The sequence below is a fragment of the Vipera berus genome, assembly GCF_964194415.1.
Source record: "Vipera berus genome assembly, chromosome: 2".
In the NCBI taxonomy this organism is placed as follows: domain Eukaryota; kingdom Metazoa; phylum Chordata; class Lepidosauria; order Squamata; family Viperidae; genus Vipera; species Vipera berus.
This window is the reverse complement of record NC_138203.1, coordinates 110,912,148-110,934,704: the sequence shown is the minus strand read 5'-3', so window position 1 is coordinate 110,934,704 and position 22,557 is coordinate 110,912,148. Positions and strand designations below refer to the sequence as shown.

Sequence of the window (22,557 nt, the reverse complement as noted above, 5' to 3'; positions counted from 1 at the left end):
AAAACAAAATAAGCAGTGAAATTAGAAAGACTATTGGCACATAACCTTCACAGATTTAATTGTTTATACATTAAGAGGAATGTATAAAATAGTATCCAAACTTCAAAAGGCAAAAAAGGCCATAATACAGCAATTGAAGAATACAATAGAATTCAGTTGAGTATTGAAGATATTATGTGGTTGGGTAATAAAAACAAACAGTAAATTTCAGAGAGTGCCAAGGGCTGCACAATACAATTCAACAAAATACAATTTCTAAAAAAAAAAGTAATAAAAAGTCAGGAGCTCATGTTCTGATGCAATGGAACTAGGTATTTACTATTCAGCAATAGAAAATTTCCCCAAATATCAGTATACAGATTGTTCCAAGTTCAAAATGTTCCAAGAAAAATATTGCCATTTCAAAGATACCAAATTCAGAAAAGTGCACACCGTAGTTGGAGGTGTCCTAAGCTTGGAAGAAAGCAGAACTGTTCTAAGTTATGTTTTTTCAAGAGTTCCAGTGTCCTATAACTGGCTTGTTAGTGTTTTAATTCATTCAAGACATACAGAGAGAGGATATAGTATATATGTTGTAAGTACAGTAAATACTGTGGGGTCTCCAACACCTGGTACCAATACCGGTCCATAGCCTGTTAAGAACTGGGCCATGCAAATAGCAGACGAGTGAAGTGAAGCTTCGTCTGTGTATGTACGGACCTAGGTTGCATGCAAAACCCTCCCTCCCCCAGGTCTGGAAGACAGTTTTTCTTCCAAAACTGGTCCCTGGTGCCAGAAAGATTGAAACCACTGATCTATACTGTAGTATACATAGTATGTAATTTATAATGTTTTTTATTTATGCAGACCACCAGGACTTTTGGACTTTGTGTGAAAATTGTGTAAATTCTGATGCAATGGGGTATGACATAATAAAACAGCTGTATGTCATTTTCCAAAAGCTCAAGGGACTGGGTGTACCATTCTGATAGATTAAATATAGTGCTTTTTCTTTATTAACTATGATTTTAATCAAATTTGCATCTTTTTGTTACTCTTTCCTGCAGGTCTTCGGGTCAATGGAGAACTCATCACTGCTTACCCACAAGTAGTGGTGGTTCGTGTACCAACACCATGGGTGCAGAGTGATAGTGATATTACAGTCCTTCGCCATCTGGAGAAGATAGGCTGCCGGCTAATGAACCGTCCACAAGCCATACTTAATTGTGTCAACAAGTTCTGGACATTCCAAGAATTGGCTGGTCATGGTGTGCCTCTTCCAGACACTTTTTCTTATGGTAAGCCAAGAAAAATTCCACAATTATTATGCATCTGTAAAATATTAACTGAAACTAACATTCAGTGTATCTTCAGAGCTTTTGTGTTGACAGGAAATGATCCAACACATAGTTCAACAGGTCCCTTCTTGTAATTTAGTTTTAACACAAGCAGCTTCATGCAACTGAGAATGAGTGTGTGTGTATACATCCCCTCCCCATTTAAATCCAAGGAATAGCATTAATTATGCAGAGGGTTGAACTGGAAGACCTCCAAGGTGCCTTCCAAGTTTGTTATTTTATGTTCTGTGTTCATTTATATTGGCTGGCAATCTCTCCTGGGCTGATAAGTAGTTTTCTCTAGCCTCATGAGGAAGATATGGTCCTTCTCATGAGGAAGACTTTTTATTTCAACTGCTTCTATTTCTTGTCTTGACCCTAGTTTCCTCTGGAACTAACAAGGCTTTAGCAGCCAGTGCTACCTAATAATCTTGGTTCTGCAGTCATCACCTTCTTTTCTAGAATTCTCATCCCTGCTCATTTAGTCAATCGGCTTAACCCATATCAACTTACTGTCTTCCTATTTCTTGTTGCTGCCCATAAAAAAAGTGCTATCTCTTCTCCCATATCACGTCTCAGCCTTTTGATTAAGATCAAGTGTAATATCTCCAATTTTATGTGAACAGCTAAATAAACAATATGTACATCTATAAACTCAAGTGGCACAATAGCAGATAGCAGTCCAGCTGTTGTGTTCTTTAACACAATAAACATTTTTTTACTAATTTTTTTTCCTAATTGTAGATCTCCTGATTGAGCAAGGGGATGGACTAGAAGACCTCCAAGGTCCCTTCCAGCTCTATTCTGATTCTAATTTTGTGCTTGTGATAGAAAACAATAGAACTCTGTTGAAGGGCAAATATTATTTTGGATTATATATAACTGTGAGAGGGATCTAGTATGAGCCAGCAGTGCTCTGCAGCTGCAAAAATGGCCAAGCCTGCATCAACAGAGATAGCGTCAAGATCATGAGAAGTGATAATGCCACTTTATAGTGTACTAGTGAGATCACACTTAGAATATTGCATCCAGTTCTAGTCATAAGATACAAAAAAAATGTTGAAACCTTAGAAAGAGTGCAGGGAAGAGAAACAAAGATGATGAGTCTGGAGGCTAAATCGTGAGATGAACAGTTAAGGATTGGGTAGAAAAGTGAAAGTGAGAAACGAAAGTTAATGGGTGTTAAAATGGCTTCTAAACCGCCTAGAGCTCCCATTTCTAGAAGCGCGGGGGCATCACCAGTTCAACAACAATCTACACTTCAGACCTTGATGCCATCCCCCGCAGCACCCCCACCTACATTAACATTAAAACACTTACAAGAGGCTTTAAACTTCAATCTGAGCAAATGGCGGAGCTTATTAATGAGAAAAATAAGGAAATAAGAGAGGATATCTTACTGGCTTTTCAGGGGGTGGCAGTTTGTATTGAGCGTTTGAATGAACGCGTGGAAGAAGTTAACCAAAGCAATTTGATACTGGAAGCTAAAATGTGCGAAGCTGAGAATAAAATGGATAAAATTGATGATGAGGTGGTATAGAGACATGGAGTTTGCCTTGAGGATAAGAAGTCTGAAAGAAAACCCACAAGAAAATTTGGAAGAGATATTTGCTAAGGCTGTGGCACCTATATTAGGATGGTGAGTTGAAGACTTTATAATGGAAATAGATAAAATATTTTGTGTCAACTCCTGGATTTCTAGGCAAAGAAAATTACCAAGAGATGTGGTTGTTTATTTTACAAAGAGAACGATCAGAAATGCGATCATCCAAGCTTTTTATCATAACAGATTTAAAGTGGCTGATCAAGAGGTCCTAATTTTGAAAGAAATTCCACCAAGAATTTTAAGAAAAAGGAAAGAGTTTGTTTTTTTGGCAGATGAATTAAAAAAACGACAGCTCCAGTTTAGATGGGAGGTACCAACTGGGATAGTGGTGAATTATGCAGGTACAAGATATCGTCTTAATACAGTTCTGAAGGCACAAGATTTTTATTGTAATGTACTGAAAGCAGGTTCATCACCACCCCCAGAATTCAAAAGAGGAGAGGAAGAAGGAGCGCAACAGGCACAAATGGAAGGCACACAGCAAGGTGAAGAAATCACCTCACTGATTGCAAAAGAAGTACAGCAAACTCTGGAAACTGCACAGCCCCTGGCACCATTAGAAGAACCAAAGGGTCAAAGAATAACACGGGCTGGGACCAGACGAAAGGAACAACAACAAGAACAACAGAAACAGTATCCTATAATCACAGTTCAAGAATCCACTAATAATGAAGCAGTGGAAGGAGCGAGATCAAAGAGGCAGGTGCTTATGGATCTGCAAGATACGCTCCGAAAGCTTCAAGTCGCAAAAGATGGTGACAAAGTTTCTAACATGGAATGTTAATGGTCTAAACTCTCCGCAAAAGAGAAAGAAAATATTTCAGTATTTAAAACAATTTTAAAATGATGTTACATGTTTGCAAGAAACGCATATTCGTGCATCAGATCAAAAATATTTGATAAATTCCAGATTCGGTATGCAATTTACTGCATCTGCTCCAGACAAGAAAAATGGAGTAGTTATTTATGTGGAGAAGGACTTAACAGCTAACCTAATTGAAGCAGATAAACAAGGAAGATATATTATAATTGAACTTTTAATAGAAGGGAAGAAAATACTTTTAATTGGAATATATGCACCCAATCAACAGCAAGGAGAATTTTACAAACTTCTACACAATAAAATAACTCAATGGGATTATAAATCGTGTATTTTAATGGGAGACTGGAATGGAGTGTTGGATACACAGAAAGATAAAAAAGGACCTTTTAAAAGTACTCCAAATCATGCTAGATTGCCTAAAACTTTTTTTGATATGAAAGACAATTTGGAATTGAGAGATATTTGGAGAGAACGAAACGTGGAAGAAAGGGATTTTACTTTTTTTTCTGATAGACATCAATCTTTTTCTAGGATTGATTTTGTACTAATTACTAATGATTTTTTTTCTAGGGTCAAGAAGATTAAGATATGTCCAAGAACTTTATCAGACCACAGTCCAGTATGGATGGAATTGGACCAGGGGAAGGGAGACAGGAGATCCTGGAGGTTAAATGAAAATTTGTTTAGATATGAGGAAAATGTGGAAGAATGTAAAAAATAAATGAAAGAATTTTTTACTATAAATATGCATAAGGGTACTCCAATTGAAATGGTTTGGGACGCAAGTAAAGCTTATATGAGAGGAGTTTTAATATATTTGAATAATAAACATAGACGTAGATTGGAACATAAGTGTAAGGAGTTAGAGGAGGAAATAAAGATGAAAGAGAGGACTTTTATCTTGAATCCATCTAACAAGAAGGTGAAAGAAGCAATTAATTTGTTAAGAGGGCAGTTTAACATGCTGATGGCAGATCAAGTGGCATCTAATTTACGATATGCTAAACATAATACCTTTTACAATGCTAATAAGCCAGGTAGGTGGCTAGCTTATTTGTTAAGGAAAAAACAAAAATCACATAATATAGACAAAATAGAATATAAGGGTAAACAGGTGTTTCAGCAAAATATTATTAAAATGGTTTTTGTAGAATTTTATTCAAAATTATATGCTAGGGATACAATTCAAGGTTTAGATATAGATAGATATCTACAAGAAGTGAATACCCCTATACTTACACAAGAGCAAAGGGAAGGGATGAATCTGCTGAAGAAATTATTTTAGCAATAAAACAACTAAAAGTGGGTAAGGCTCCTGGAACAGATGGTTTGACAGCTATTTATTATAAAAACCTACAACTAGAAATGGTGGAACCTTTAAAGGAGTTATTTAGAATAATTCAATCTGGAGGAGAAGTGCCTCCATCCTGGAAAACAGCTTTTATAACATTGATTCCAAAGGATGATCAAGATCTTACCCAATCTAAAAATTACAGACCAATATCGCTTTTAAATATTGATTATAAGATATTTGCAAAGAATTTAGCAAATAGATTAATGCAGGTTATGCAGCGAATGATCCACAGTGACCAAACAGGATTTATAAGTGGTAGACAAATGAAATATAATGTGAGACATATTGTAAATTTATTAGAATATTTGGAAAGAAATAAGTCCCTGCAGCGCTGATTTTTCTGGACGCCGAAAAAGCATTTGATCAATTGAATTGGCAATTTTTATTAAAAGTATTAGAGAAGATGGAGTTTGGGGATAAGTTTTTACAACCTATTAGGGCAATATACCAGAAACAGCTCAAATAATAATTAATGGTAGTTTAACAGAAGCTTGCAAAATTGAAAAAGGTACAAGACAGGGATGTCCGTTGTCACCATTGCTGTTTGTTTTAACATTAGAAATATTACTAATTAAGATACGTGATTCAAATAAAATTAAGGGAATTAAAATAAAACATCAAGATTATAGATTAAGAGCGTTTGCGGACGACTTGGTTATTACATTAAGTCAACCGACTCAATCGGTTATAGATTTAATGGAGATAATTTTGCAATATGGACAGGTTTCTGGATTTAAGATAAATAGGCAAAAAACTAAAATATTGTCTAAAAATATGACTATAGAACAAAAGGAATCCCTAGAAAAACTAACGGGATTTGAAATAGTTAAAAAGATTAAATATTTGGGGGTATATATTTCAGCTTCAAATGTGAAATTATATAAAAATAATTAAGAATTGTTATGGCTAAAAACACAAAAAGAGCGAGACAGTTGGAGAAAATTACAATTGTCTTTATTGGGAAGAATTGCAGCAGTGAAAATGAATGTTTTACCAAAAATTTTATTTTTGTTTCAAATGATACCTATACTTAAAAAAGATTCAAATTTGGAGGAATGGCAGAAAGGTATTAATAAATTTATTTGGGCAGGGAAAAGACCGAGAGTAAAACTTAAGATAATGCAAGATATACGTGAAAGAGGTGGTCTTAAAATGCCCAATTTTAAATTATATTATGATGCTGCAGCTTTATTTAGTAACTGGTTCAATTCAACAGAAGGAAGAATATTGAATATTTAGGGATGTGATTTTTTATATGGCTGGCATGCATATTTATTGTATGATAAAAAGCTGGATAATGCTTTTAAGTCACATATATTAAGGTATGCTCTGTTGCGAGTCTGGAGAAAATATCAATATAAGTTAAATGATAAAATACCAATTTGGGCAATACCTAAACATGCGATAGAAAATATAATACATATAAAGAAATTCTTAGATTGGAAAGGAATGTATGGCAACTAAAGCCATTCAATATTTTAAAAGAATAAAAGATAGTACAAACTTGGTTTCAGTATGGGCAGATACAAGCTAGATGGAAAGAAGATCGGAAAATTGGTATTTCAACAACTGATGAAAATTTGGTAAAACAAATTAGAGATCAAAGTCAAGCACATATAAGAAGGATATATAATGCATTGATAGAAATAGATTCAGAAACGGAACTTGTTAAAGACTGTATGATAAAATGGGCCCAGAATATTCAGGAGCCAATAACGATGGATACTTGGTAAAAAATCTGGGTCAGAAATGTAAAATTTACACAGGCACAAAATTTAAGAGAGAACTTTTATAAAATGTTTTATAGATGGCATTTAGATCCCAAAAAATTAGCATGTATGTACCCAAATTATCAACCTAAATGTTGGAGGTGCGGTTGTGATGATGCAACGTACTATCATATATGGTGGACTTGCAAAAAAGTTAAAGCTTTTTGGATCAAAATTTGGTGGAATATGCAGAAGATATTTAAGAAAAAGATAAGGTTTTCTCCGCAGTTATTTCTGTTGGGTATTATTACAGATTGTACTGTTATAGAAATTAAATTGATGTTGAATTTAATAACAGCAGCAAGACTTTTGGTATCACAATATTGGAAAAAGGAGGATCTGCCTACTATAGAAGAGTGGACTCAAAATTTCAAACCTAGCAGAAATGGCAAAAATTTCAGCATATTTGAAAGATCAATCGCAACAAAGATACATTTCGGAATGGAGAAGATAGATTGACTACATTCAGATTAAATATGGGACTAAAAAGTTTCATTTAGCATATGAATGAATATTAGAATTTAATAAGATGCATTATTATTTAGCAATGTTTAAGGGGAGTTAAAGTGCAATAGGATTTAAAGTGTATTTATAGATAGTTAGCATACTCTAGTTTAAGTTTGTTAGAGGCAATACCCTGTATTCAGCTCTGGGAAGTTGGGGGGAGGGGGAGGGAAGGGTGGGCTTTAAGGGGAGGTGGGGGGAAGTTGGGGGGGGAGGGGGAGGGAAGGGTGGGTTTTAGGTGAGGTCAATGTTTAAAATGTACTGTAAAACTTTTCAATAAAAAAAATTCCAAAAGTACCACTAAACCAATAGCAATAAAAAAAATTCTGAAAAAAACACTAGATTGATTATGGCTTGCTGATATTAGTTGTGTATATTCTGTGCATGCTCTTTTGTTCTATTGATTGTGGAACTTTTGGAATGCCTTTCAAGAAAGACTCTGTCTATAAAGCCATCTGGAAGTTCAAGATCAACAGGAACCAACACCATTCACACCAGTGCAGCTAGGTTTTGCTTTTACTTCACTTGGGTCTGACCTTAAGCAGTAGTGCATGCACTTTGCCTTCTTTCTTTTGAAGACCTCCCACATTACCCAGCCACGTGAACTCCAGCTTTCCCATACGAATCTTTACAAAAAACTGCAGTAGCTTATCTTGCAGGCAGTTAGGCAATGGCTTGCTGAGTGGAAAAGAACAGAAGAACTTCATTTTCCTGGGCTTTGTACTCTGCTACTAGTCAAAACATCATATATGTGGTGTCAGAGTCAGCACGCTTGTTTGACTCAGCTGAGTCAGAGATAGAGCCCATAAAACTTTATTGGTCATGGATTGATGTTGTTAAGTCATGCAGAAGAAGATAGATGAATCACCCTGTAATTCTTAGAGTGAAACTTAGATGGAGTCTCTTTTTCAAAGTGAGTCTCCCTCAGTAGTTTTACTCCTTAAGCAAGTGACTTATTCAAGGTATGACCAGGGTAAATTGATGTTTGTGGGACAGACACTCTTGGCTATATGAGACCAGTGAACAGGCTACTGTTAGTCTCCTCTATTACAAGGGCAGAAAAATCTAGCAAGGGGAGATTGTTTAAAAAAAAAGGTGCTCCAGCAACTAAGCCTCCAGGTATGAGTAATGTAGTAATATCTCATTATTTGTCTTGGAGAACATCTTTTGTTCCTGATGATAGTAGTTGATAAGAGATGTACTGCTAGGCAACCAGTGCCAGTTTAATTGTTCATACTGGAGAGGTCCTATTTCTTCACCTTTCTCTGGCTCAATCAGAGAGCACACAACATTGCACAAGAGAATTCAAATAGTAAAACCCAGTTTGCAAGAGACAACCACCAACCACAGTAACTAAAATAGAACAATTGAAACACGTTTTCTGCCTGGAATAACTGAATTTCAGATGATACACAGAACAAAACATTGAAAGTACAAGTTGGTTTACATCCATACTTTTACAGCTTTGTCTATTCTATTTTAATTCATGTTTTTGTGGGTATGATTTGGCCACAGTGAAACAGTCATTTCTCCATACAGTTATGCAGTTAATCCAATTAATATGGGTTGTGGTTGGTAGGTTGCCTGGAAGCTTCAAGTAGTTCTGAATACATTGGTTAAATTGTAAATTTGGGCAAAATGGCAAGTGGGCAGAATGGCATTACACTGATTCTGAAGATAGTACTGACCTTAAGTATTGCATGCAGTATTCAAACCAAAGCCTTTAAGATCTGAAACTGCTTGAAGCCTAAAATATTTGAAACAATGTCTTCATATATCAGCCTCCTTGTGATTTGAGATTTGTCCAAACTGGCTAGGGTTTCTTATACATCATCAACAATAATAATCTTTAGGTTATGTGCCCTCACATTGCCATATCTTTCTCACAAACTAAAGTCTATCTTCACAGTTATTTTAATGCTAGCTGAATATCTTGTTTACCCAAGATTGCAGATTTTAATCTGTGGATTTTGTGTTTTCTTCTTTCTCTGTTTAAAAGGATTATCTACAAAAATGAGGGGTGGGTTTTAATATGTTCCAATAAATAAATAGTATAGCGCTTGCACTGTGTATTTACTCACTGTTCTAGGAGATTTTTCAAGTACAACTTTTCCTGTTTAAGAAAGGTTATAGTTTATTGTGGTCATTAATCAGCTCAAAAGAATTGGTATTCAGATATTCAAATTATCTAAAACTAAATTGACAATTTCATGATAACTATCATGAAATTGTCAATTTAGTTTTAGATAATTTGAATATCTGAATACCAGACAAAAAATAACTAAAGTCAATATTAGATCAGAATATGCTAAAAGGCCAGCTTAGGCTGCATATATACAGTATACAACAGGAAGAAATTAAAATTAGCAATCTGTATAATATAAACTGGGAATAACAGTATAAAATACATATATTACACTCGCACATAAATACGTATACACGTATATTCATAAATAAAACAGTAAAATTGTCCAAAAGGATTTTAATTAAGTATTATAAACTTCTCTTACCAATCCTTACACTCTTGTCAAATTTGAGAAAAATGTATTACAATAGGTGACATAGCTCATTCACCCCAAAAGAAGGGTTATAGATAGCATGCCATTGTTTACTGACAAGACAATGCATGCAGAGGCTGTCACTGGGCCCTTTTAGCATAATGCAATGCCGTGCAGAAAAGATCTAACTGTCCTGAACTCATTTTAGCTCTATTCTTGGGCATTTTAAATTGTAGGAGGAAAAGCTATAACTTGTACCAATATAATGTAAGATAATTTTATATTTATAGGATATTCTTTTTTATCCAAAACACAATTAGAAGAATTCCATAACTCTGATATGTGTAGATTTCAAACTCTCCTTACCCCTTGATATAAACTTTTGAACATTATTAGTAACCTGGGAATACTTGAGAGTAATATATTTTTCTTCTGTCTAGAATAACAGAATTTTTTTTAATTTAAAAAGTTTTACAATACATTTTGACTTTAATCCCCCCCTCCCCCACCCCTATCTAGCCCTCCCTATCCCTCTCCCCCATTCCCTCCTCCCCCCCCCCCGACTTCCCAGAGCTAAATACAGGGTATAAAATCGAAAAACAAACGTAAGCACCCCTATGTTATCAACAATAAACTATTAATTCTATCTCCCTCTAGCTCACATAAAATGAATACAAACAATATTAATATTACAAATAAAGTAAAAAAGAAAAAGGAAAACAAAAAGAGCTTTACTCAGAATAGATTTTCTTAATCCCAGTCCTTATTCATATTAATTTCAAAAAAAAAGAAAAAAAAACTTTCACCTACTATTTGCATTCTCCCACCTTTCTCTAATTTCTAAACAAATTCTCAGTTACGCGCCAAAAGCGCCTATCTCTGTTAACCTTAATAATCTCCAACCAAACTAAACTGTGATCAAAAATAGTTCTTGCATGTATCACGCCAAATGTCTCGCAGTGTTCAACACATACTTTTAGTCCATAACCCTAATATACTTTTCTAGCAAGCAAATAACATCAATCTTAAATTGTGTTAAATATTAAAAAAAAACTTTCTTTCTCCTCTATGATAAATTTAATCCATTGACATTCTAATTTAAAAATTTAATCACCAATCTTAACGCTCCAAAGCTTTTGGAGCACGTCTGTCATGACCCCCAAAACTTCTTTGGACCGCGCCCCTCCCACAGCTTCACTGTAAGTACACTTTGGAGATTCCATAACTTTCTGCTGGTCTTGCTCTTGCTCTCGTCTCGCTCTTCTTGGGGCGGCACGGGTCATCCTCTGGCCTCCTGCAACAACCGATGAGACTGTAACTTGATCCCCTCCAACACCATTGTCCTCTGTCTGTCTATCTGCAACATCTTGAAGCTTTCCCTTTACAGCTTCCAAAAATGATAGGGGGGTTGCTTTTAACACATTGCTATAAAAATCACGTGCCTGAGCCACAGTAACCAGACGATGTCTTTTACCTTCGTGCGTCACCACCAGTCCAACTGGAATCTCCCATCTAAACTTAATATCACATTTCTTAAGTTCCTGTACTAGAAATGCAAAATCTTTCCTTCTTCTTAGGATCTTCGGAGGAATCTCTTTTAAAACCAAGACTTCTTGCTCAGCCACTACCAATTTAGTATCATAAGCAGCTTGAATGACTTCATCTCTAATTACTCTCTTTGTAAAATAGACCACCACATCTCTGGGTAACTTCCTCTGTCTTGCAATCCATGAATTTACACGAAAAATTTTGTCCATATTTCCCTCAATTTCAGATGCTGGCTGGCCCAATACCCCTTCCAGAGCCTCAGAAATCAGCTGCTTTAAATCTTCTTTACAATTCTCCTTTAAACCCCTGATTCTAATAGCATACTGCATCTGATGATACTGAACAAGGCTCAATTCTCCGTCCATTTTATCCCTTATATTTTCATTTTCTAATACCTTTGCTTCTAATATAGAGTTCTTTTGACTGAGATCCTCCACTTTTACATCCAGCTGTTGCATACATTCAGCTACAGATTCAATCATAGACAACATGTCCACCCTCATTGCTCTAAACGTCTCTTCCATCTTCTTCTCCAATTTCTCCATTTTCTCCTCCATTTTCTCCTCCAGCTTTTTCAACTTTTCACCCATCATGTCAGACATCAATTGTGAATGCTTTCCAAGAGCATCTTGTAAATCCTTAAGCGTCAATGTCGGAGGAGGTGTAGGAGGAAGCAAAGCTTGCAATGAGGTCTGTTGCACCAGGGAAGACCCCGCATTCCGAAGAGCTTTAGATGTTTTAGCCGCCATCTTCCCCCACTTTCACTTATTGCGCACTTTCACTTTAAAGCTATAAAATCCATTGAGCTAGAGAGTAAAGATAAGAGTCCACATCACCTTGACCTCCTGTACCGCTCTGCCTGCATCTTGATAATCTAAAGTATTTCCTTTTGGCAGGGGTGGTTGCTAACGCCTGGCTCTGCTCCAAAAATCCCGGAGCAGGGGCGCTGCGCAGCTCGGAGCAACCCAGGCTTCGGGGGGGCTCATCCTTCAGCCGCCCAAACTCTCAGCTCAGGCGGCCACGGAGAGCTCAACCCCTACCTGGGGCCTCACCCCCTCCTCTTCTCCCGAGGAGGGGGCTTCAAATCCATCTAAACAGCTGATCAACGCTGTTTACGATGGAAAAACACAGCTGCGGAGCGGGCAGCCCGAAAACGGCTGTCTTCGGCGTCGCGTCGCCACCGGAAGCCTAGAATAACAGAATTTTGCATTGTAAGAAAACATCCAAAATTCACATTTGTGTGCATCCCTTTTTACAGCTTTGGTTATTTTTTTTTTCTAGGAGGTCATGAAAACTTTGCCAAAATGATTGATGAAGCAGAAGTGTTGGAGTTCCCCATGGTCGTGAAGAACACTCGAGGTCATAGAGGTGGGTGTGAGAGTCTGTATATAATTGTTATAGTGTTAAATGAGAATTGTTTTGTCCAAAAATTTTAGATGCAAAATAGTACAAAGTGCTCAGAATATCTTACCATAAATGCAATGGTTGTTAAAATGACATAGTATTAATAACCCATGCTTTCAGAATACATTGAATATATCTACATTTCCTAACTTATTTGTATTCATTTATCAACATTAGATACATTTTTCTCTAATTATAGAAGTCATATAAGTTACACTTATATTTAATGATTGTAATAATAACAATTTTACATTTTTTATTCTTTCAACTACCACAAAACATAATTCATTGATAATCTTGGTCCAACAGTTTAATTTAAATGTGTTTTTATTTAAATCATCAAGTTTGAGCAACTTTTGTGGCTGTTTCTGCAAATAAATTAGTGAAGCATTTTTCATGAAAATGCCCATGAGTTGAACGTAACTGTTGGTAACTTCATGGATGTATTCATGTAGGTTTTTTTGTGGAAAAGTACAGAGGTGGTTTATAATTGCCTTCTGAGATATTTTTCAACTCCTCACTCTGTCCTACTGTATTAGTAATATATTTTTAAATGTCATTTTATAAAATTAGTAAAAGACTCTTCTCCAAAATAAAGCAGAACTTATTAAAGGATGGAATCAAACAACCTATATTATGGTCAAAGAACAGCATAAGGTGAATAAGAAATAAACAATTTTAAAAAAATACAAAAATAACAATTGCATTAAAATCTAAAAAGTATGAAAATAAAAATCTAAAAAAGTCTAAAAACAAAAAGCAATAAATTAATGTTAAAATATAAATTAAATCTATTACAAAATGCTCTATAATAATCATCTAGGTGTTCATTAAAACTGACTTGTGACACAGGTCATTTTCTGATGTATGCTAAGTGCTGCTGTGCAAAACCTTGCAACACTATATATTGTAGCAGGGATGGTATCAGAGCAGCAGGGAAGTGTAAAATTGTCCTGTGCTCCCTGGGTATTCATACAATAATAGTGAGTTGAGGCTAGTACAAATGTGTCTGTATAGTGTAGGAATTAGAGAAGTATATGTTCCTTTGTTTCTATATGTCTAGAGTCACAGGGGCATTGTCTCTCTGGGTAAGGCGTCTTCCAGTATCAGCCTTCAAGGATAGCTGAGGGGAGGGTGTGTCATTGTGCTAAAGTAAAAGCTCTTTGATGATCAGGTATTTCGAGATTTGTTAAGTATGCCATAAGGGAGATAGAAAACCGGTTGGGTTCACTGGTGAAAAAAGTTGAGAATCTGGCTAGATCAAGTTGGTGCTCTGTGTCTATTATACAGTTGAATGAGAACTTCAGCCTGATCATATCCCATGCTGGAGAAGGTCCCAATGATGAGATTTTAGTTGTCACCAAATTTTTTATTTTAATTCCATATAGACTGAAAATCACTCCTGTAATAAGTGGGGCAAAACCAAAAAGAAAAAAGAATAATCTAAGCCAGTAGTTGATTATGGTTGCCTACATACTAGCCTCCACTTTCATGAGGCCTGTCTTTAGTCTCAAAGTGGTATTAGAGACAGATTTTGGAGCTTGAAAGGCCGATCTTAGGAAATGGCACTGAACAAGTTCTAGTGGTCCAAAGTTGGGAAAGGGCCTTGCCTGGCACCATAGAGAAGTTGTGTTATTGGCTTGGCTTCAGATAATTTGGATACTGGAGGAATGTAGTGGAATACCTTGTCATATTTCTGTTAGTAGAATAAGTTTCTGATGATAAAAGCCGGGCACAATTCTATCTCAGTTCTGCATTATCATCATCATGATGCCACCACCATCATCAAACAGTACCTTTAACATCATCAAACAATAACATCTTCCAATCCCAGATCTTTGGGAAGGACTAGTTAGGTGGATAAAAATGTCAAATTTAGTCTAAACATCTGGCTGACTATTCAACCAACTATAGTAAATAGCCACTATGAATGTCTCTGCTAATATGGTAATGTTACAGTGTAAAAATCTTTCCTTTTAAATTTTCATTGTCATGAGGATTTAAAGTCCATCCTACATTAATTAAACTTTGTTGAGGATTAATTATTTGCATCTGTTTAGATAAATGCAGCAAAATATTATAAAGCCTATATTCCTTATAGGAAAATAATTATTTAATATACAGTACTTCCACTTTCTCCGAGTTTTTGAAAAACAATTATTCTACTTGTTATTTATTTCATTATATTCATAAGTAACTCTTGACAGCAGTGGTCCCCAACCTTTGTGGCTTCATGGCAGGGCTGGGTGGGCAAGGACAACTGGGCCGCACAAGTGGCGAGCTGGCACGCATACGTGTGCATGCACAACTCAACTTAGCAAGCATGGACATGTGCGTGCGTATACATGCTGGCCCACTGCTTGTGTGTGTTGAGTTGCATGCGTGTGCCCACTGGCCTGCTGCTCGGCGAGTTGAGCTGTGCATGCTTGTGCACACCGGCCCGCCACTCACACGGCCCCATTTTGAACAAGCCGTGGCTTGATAGTGGGCTGCAGCTCGGGGGTTGGGGACCCCTGCCTTACAGCCTCAGTGGTATTTCTTGTCTTCATACAGCTTGTTGATAAGAGTTTCATCTATCCAATCTTGTAAAATTAGAATTACTATAACTTAATTTGAAGTTACATTTGACTTTTTTCCCCAAACAAGTGAAAACATTCTATTTTAAATAGAATAGTTGAAGAGAATAGCATAAGTAAAGTGAGAACTCTTGGAAGAGCAATGTAAGATGATTATATTGCAGGTATTGCAGAAGTCTACAGAAGGAGGCTTCAATTTAACTCTGCTGTTCTTCAAGTGCCTGATGTTCTTCAGTACAGTTTCACATATAATGTTGCTTTTGACGATGACTTCAAAATGAAATTACTGCATTTGGGAAACCATTCTTTTTCATAAAAAAAATAGGTAATATGAACATTTTGAAATTTAAGTTATAAATAATGCAATAGTCGCTAGATTAAAAAAATAACATACAATTCTAAAATATCACTCGTGTACCTATTGTATGATTTTATTCTCTTATCTGTCACTGGGTTGTATAAATTAAGGTGGACTACTCTGTCTCACCAAAGAACACCCTAGCAGAAGCAAGAAAAACCACTAACCCATGAAGCATCATCAATGAGTCAGCATTAGAGTTACATCCTTGAGCATGGGTGTCAAACTCACAACGTCACATGACGTATCACAACGTATCGTGACTTTTTTTCCATTGCTGGCAATAGGGTGGGCACGGTTTCGGCATGATGCTTCTGGCCCATGGGCTGGCAGTTTGACACCCCTGTCCTAGAGATTCCCAGATAGGAAGTTGAGAGTATTTCAGCTTCATCCAAGTCTGCTAAAAGCACCTTTTGAAAAGGAAAACGCAGGCACTAAAAGGAAAGAAAAACATTATTGTATCACCCTCAAATCTTTGCAACTCAGTAGAATGTAGAACTATAGAAAACTACAAATTCCCTGCAGTACTTCTATATGGGGAGTCAAAATTTTGGAGAGAACAAGAAAAGAAAATTCTAAACCCAGCAGTAATTGAATAAATTGCTATATTAGCTACAACAGTAGGTCCAACCTATAGCAGTAATTGATGCTGTCTCTGCAATATGGTCATCCATAGTGGAACATAAAAATATGATCAAACCCTATCTAATCCAGCAGTTTTCTCACAGCGCCCAACCACTTGTACAAGAAAGCCGAATAATCTCCAGCAGCTAGCCTTCAAAGGAGTGATAGCCAAATCTGGCCCTAGGTTCTGCCTCAGTTTACATTTCCCAATAAGCAACCGAATGGGAAGATCATTTAAGAGCAATTTATTAGGGTAACCTGGTAAAGTGGGATCCCTCTATGAAAAGGGTGAAACTCTTACTTTCCTTTCTATAGTTAACACAACAAAGAAAATGCAACAGGAAAGTTGATTGGACAGGATAAAAGTAACTTCCTCTTTGCACAGGAAATCATTTACATGTAGTCAAACATGTTTCATATTTGCATCCCATAATATCACACATATTCGTGTAAAAGAAGTCTGACGTCAGAAGGGCTGTGCATTTTAAGGAAAAAAGGTTGTTTGGAGTTCACAAAGAGACAAACCAGACACCCATCTTATCTCAGATAGTCTCCAGCCAGTTTAACTTTTCAGTTTAGGAATGTTAAAAGCTATCAATCAGTCCATACAGCGATAGAATAAAAAGTTTTCCTACATTCCAGTCTGTAATGAGCCTGAACATCATTTTAAAAGAGGAAAATAAGTCAAATTAAAATACAAAATGACATTGTTAGTTAACAAGTTACAAAATCCATGTCATGTGCCCCTCAGGAATAGATACAGCCCTTTTTGAAGAAAAGTTTTAGCCAGTGCATTATCTTGTGTTAGCATATTACAAAGTTTAACTACAAGTTGTATAAAAAAAAATCTGTTCTGATTCTTTCAGTATTCAATTTTACTGAGTGACCTCTGGTTGTAGTATTTTGGGAAAGGAGAACAGCTTCACCTTCTCCATGTATAATTTTGTACACCTCAATCCTATCCCTTCTCGTTCACTATTTTAGCCAAAAAAAAGCTCCATGCGTTGCAATCCTTCTCCGTAGGGAAGCTTTTCAAACTCCTTGATCATTTTAGTTGTCTTTTTCTGAACCTTCTCCAGCTACACAATATCATTTTTATAAGTGTAGCAACCAGAACTACATACAACGTTCCAGGTGTGGTTACACCATTGATTTATATAAAAACATTATGAATCTGCATTAGTTCATTCATGTAGTAAACTCCTTTATTAGAGAATGAAACCAGAAGTATATGCAGTTTACCTATTTTTGTAAATAATGTGTATTTGTTAATATTTTGCTTAGAGCTTCATCTAAGCATTGGAACCTAGGCTTATTTGTAAATTTCCCTCTCTGGATTTTGTTTTGTATTCTCTAGTTGCTAGTAATTATTTAGTTTAGTTGTTTATGTTAGAATATGTTTTGTAATCTATGATAGGCTTACCACCCAAGACTTAAGTACATTTGAATAGATACATAAGTAAATCCCTAATGAAGAAATTTTAAATAGAATCATCATCTTTCATATTAGTTGCTAAAAATATTAATTATTTATAAAATCCTCCTTAAGATAGCATGAAATAAGTTTTATTTATTAATGATATCCAAAATATAGTTGTATGCAACTAAAGGATATTTATTAATAAATTTAACATTTGAATCAATGTATTTAATGTGAACTTTGATTTGGAAAGAATTTTAAATAAGTTTTGTATTTCATTGCTATACTAATTATTTTAATTGGCAATTGCAATTTAATTGGGACTGGTTTGCTTTGATTCGTCAATTAATCATGAACAGCACCTTGGAATCTCTGCCATCTTTAGACTGTGATTGGTGCAGCCCTCTGTTTTATGTGTCTAGAGAATCCCAAACCTGTTGCAAAACACTCTTGCAACCTAGTTCTACTAGAATAGCACGGAATGGTACAGGCCAAGATTGAAGGATACTGAGAGATCTGTACTGAGGGAGTGAGAACTGGAATAAGACCTGGAAATTGTGAGTGTACTTCAAGGTAATATTTTCCAAATTTTGCTGTTTTAGTAGCACTAAATGTATAAGTGCTTTGCCATTTTTATTGATATTCATTCACCAGTGTTGCCAGGATAATGTTTTCAGTACAGAAGTTGAGAATGTATAGACACAGTACCTTTCCAGCTCTTTAAAATTCAGGTAGGAAAATCACTGACTAGTTTTCATCTTCTGTGTTCTTTTGATGCAGGAAAAGCTGTGTTTCTTGCCAGAGACAAACACCATCTGGCAGACCTGAGCCATCTAATTCGTCATGAAGCCCCTTATCTATTCCAAAAATATGTCCAGGAGTCTCATGGCAAAGATGTTCGTGTCATCGTGGTAGGAGGCCGTGTCGTGGGCACTATGCTGCGTTGCTCAACAGATGGTAGAATGCAGAGCAATTGCTCACTTGGTAAGAATGAAAATGTGTTTGAATCTACTATATATGTTGAATTTTTAAATTCTAATTTAAGGCATACATTTTTATAGAGTGCTATCTTAAATGTAAAGATTACTTTGAAAGAAACAAATGCAATAAACTTTAATTTAATTGACTAAAAGGGAAATAAATCGCTATCTAACCCTAAGTGTGCATATATACTAAATAGCAAATTAGATTTTTCAAGTTCTAATCTAAAACATGCTTCTACATAAGATAACTAATAACATCAAATGTCTTTGACGAGAACCATTGGTTATTATATGAACTCTAATCAAACAATACATTTGTCTCTGCTATTTGAGGCGCAGTCCTAAAAGTTGACCAAAACTGAGATTTAGCAGCCATTTATCCATTAAGTTTAAAGTCTACTAAATTAAATAATTGCTGTATAATATTTGTATTTCTATAGATTGCCTTTACATTTATATTATCTCTGCAGTTTCTTTTTGGATCATTCTCCCTGTTATTTACTACAGTTAAGAAGTAGCAGGAGTAGATAGGCCACTTTATGTGCTGAGGCAACATCATGCAATTTCACCTGGTGTAATCACCAGAACCTTTTTTAATACCAACATCTCACAATATTAAATCAATCTCACCTCAAAATCTTACAAAAAAATTAACTTTCTCTGCCCTGATCATGAGCTACTGAAACTTCATGATATTTCTGCTATTTTTAATTTTAAAAACTGTTTTTCTAACATTGGTTTATGTGGGTAGTGCAAGTGCCTTAGTATCTGAGAGTGTCACACTACCATTGGACTAGTAATAGTTAGTCATTTCTTCTATCTGGAAATTGACACTCTGAAATGACCCATAGTCTGGATCAATTCTCCTCTTTGTGGGCCTTGTTTCCAAGGTTAATACTATTTCATTGGTTTTGGTGTTTTATGTTCTTATTTTATTTCATTCAGTCCTTCCGTTATATATTCAAGATGAACAGTATTTAATATTTATTTCTTATATATATGTAGGGATGTGGGTCTATACATATGTAATATATAGTATGTTTAGATGTGTGTCATGTATGTGTTTCACTTTGAGAGCGGGCAACTAAATTTCATTTTTGATGTCTGCTATTGTGCCCACAGTAAAAAAATGATAATAAAGGTTATCTTATCTATCTTATCTTTATTTCATCTCTCTGAGATGAGAGTGGGGAGCAAATGCACTGTCAAACACAGGTAAGCTTAACTGTGTAACTGTGAATTACTTAAATAAATGGTATGACTAAAGTAAGATGTAGATAAATAAAGAAGATACATCAGCCTCTATTGGTCATCAAAGTTTCTAGAACACATTTAGTTTTAACACTAACAATTAGATTCCTTTTTTATTTAAAATGGAAAATCCTCACAAAATTTCTTAAAAGTTAGACTCAATATTATAGTAAGCATTAAGATCTCACAACTCTCTCATGTAGGTTTATTGAATTTGAGTTGGAATACTATTGTACCCTGATTTAGCTTTCTTTCTGTTACCAGGTGGTATAGGTATGATGTGCTCACTCAGTGAACAAGGGAAACAACTGGCGGTCCAAGTTTCTAACATCTTGGGGATGGATATCTGTGGCATCGACCTCCTAATGAAGGATGATGGCTCGTTCTGCGTCTGTGAGGCCAATGCAAATGTAGGTTTCATTGCCTTTGACAAGGCTTGCAATCTAGATGTAGCTGGTATCATAGCAGACTATGCCGCTTCACTGCTTCCTCCCGGTCGCTTGACACGACGCATGTCCTTGCTCTCTGTGGTATCCACGGCTAGCGAGACTAGCGAGCCAGAGCTGGGACCTCCAGCTAGTGCCACTGTCGACAATATGAGTGCTAGCTCCAGCTCTGTCGACAGCGACCCTGAAACCACAGAGAGAGAGTTGCTCACCAAGCTGCCGGGGGGGATATTCAATATGAACCAGCTAATAGCCAATGAGATTAAGCTCCTAGTGGAGTAATGCCACATGTAAATAACTATGACCAACTTTCTTGTAAATTTTTTTAAAATACAACCAACTTGTAGTGCTGTTTATTGTAAGCAGCTTATGGAGGTGAGGTGAGGGTTTTAACATGGGGATCAGAATCAAAACATGCATGTTCTGTGAATGCTGCTTTCGTTACCTATTAATCTTACAGAACATATGTTTAGTTGTTATTTTTAACAAGTATTTTTCATTTGATAATATTCTGTTTAAAGTCTGCATTGGGAAATGGGAGAAAAGAACTCGATAAAACTTCTGTTTTTGATAGGGATGCCCTTATGATCTTTGAACTCATATGAAAATGTTTCATCTTGATTTATGCTATTTGCAATTGGAAAAGTTGATGCTACAAAAGCACCCACGAATTAATACTTTGCCAACCATCCCCTCACCTCATTGGAGCTCATTCCTGTTATTATATGCCTTTTTGTTTATGTCCTATAGGAGTGGAGAGAAATTAGAACAGCCATTTTTTTATTTCATTCAAAGGTTCTAAATATCAGCATTTCTATCTATTATCAATAAGATCTCTGAAATTGTATCCCTGGCAAACAGTCCACAATGGCCTATGAAATTCCAGACTTTAAGCAGTTTTACAGGGTGCAACTTTGATTAGTTCGACATGAGCTTTTGAAATAAACCTGCAACTTCTGCCATTTCTGTATTAACAGATGGCCACATGCTTAGATTTAAAACCAAATTCACTTTCCTTGGGAGAAAAAAAATACTATGTATCTGGATTTTAAAAATAATCTTAAAACCTAGCTTTAGGTCAGGAAAGGGAGGAACTATGTGTAAAATACAGTTTGGGCTATTGATGGCAGAAGTGGCATGTTTTCTTTTGCACAAGAACTGAGATAAACAGCACTGTTAACTTTTGGTGTACAAAATAATGTTTAATCCAATGTGAAAAAGAATAACACTAGTTTAAAACAAATGTGCATTGACTTGTATTTGTTAATGTTTTAGTCCTTTTTGCAAGATATATGCTGTGTTACTGTTTTATTTTTAATACATGCTCGTCCAACACTTCTTTCTCCATGCCTATATCTTTAACAGGGGCCCAATTTGAAAAATACCTTTACTACTCAACATCACTACTAATAGTAACAAACTTATACAAAAAAATCTGATGCCTAGAAAATATGGGAGGGGTGTGGAGGAGGGTTGAAATGGTTGCAAATTTCAAAACTATATTTTGTAAATTTAATGCATCACTATTATTGATAGTAGCTTTCCTTTATAGAAGGCATTAAAATCTAAAGTGGCCTGATTTACCAAGGATAAATCCTGAAAGAAACAAGAAGGTTTTGCTTTTGGGAAACACTTTGCCAGTAAGGCCCAGCCAGAATGGGAATATGATTTAACACCACCAGTGTGTGGATCTCAGGCCCCTTTGTATGTGTCTGTATTTTGCTTTGTTTTTGTCATTAATTTTTGTCTGTCCAGTTCGTCAGTCTTTTTTCCAGAATGCCTGATGATCTCCTCTCCCAGTCCATCCCTGATACTTCTGGCTGTGCATTTTCTTATTAAATTTGGTAAAAGAACCAAAACAACAGCTTTTGGTCTGTTTTAATGGCCTCATTTTCCTCCTCCTCACCCATTTCTCACTCATCTATTTACTTTGGGGTATATACCGTATTAAAATTATAGAAAAATGTAAATAAAATCCTGTTACTTTAAAAACAGCCATCCACAACACAGTAGAATGTTTGTAACAGCAAGTTGGCTTATGAAAGGGTTTTGGAGGGTGGGCAGCTTCTGCGTGCAG

At 35.8% G+C, this 22,557-nt stretch overlaps 1 protein-coding gene across 2 annotated transcripts in view; it reads left to right on the top strand.

Moving 5' to 3' along the window:
- The window catches only part of RIMKLB (ribosomal modification protein rimK like family member B), a 72,511-nt gene extending 50,696 nt beyond the window's left edge, over positions 1 to 21,815 (top strand). For both annotated transcript variants that reach the window (XM_081317593.1, XM_081317594.1), the window contains 4 exons: positions 1,047 to 1,277; positions 12,700 to 12,786; positions 18,581 to 18,784; positions 20,299 to 21,815. In XM_081317593.1, the coding sequence (XP_081173719.1) occupies positions 1,047 to 1,277; positions 12,700 to 12,786; positions 18,581 to 18,784; positions 20,299 to 20,762 (986 nt within the window). In that variant the 3' untranslated portion in view covers positions 20,763 to 21,815. The remainder of the gene's footprint in view (positions 1 to 1,046; positions 1,278 to 12,699; positions 12,787 to 18,580; positions 18,785 to 20,298) is intronic.
- Positions 21,816 to 22,557: the final 742 nt, after the last annotated feature.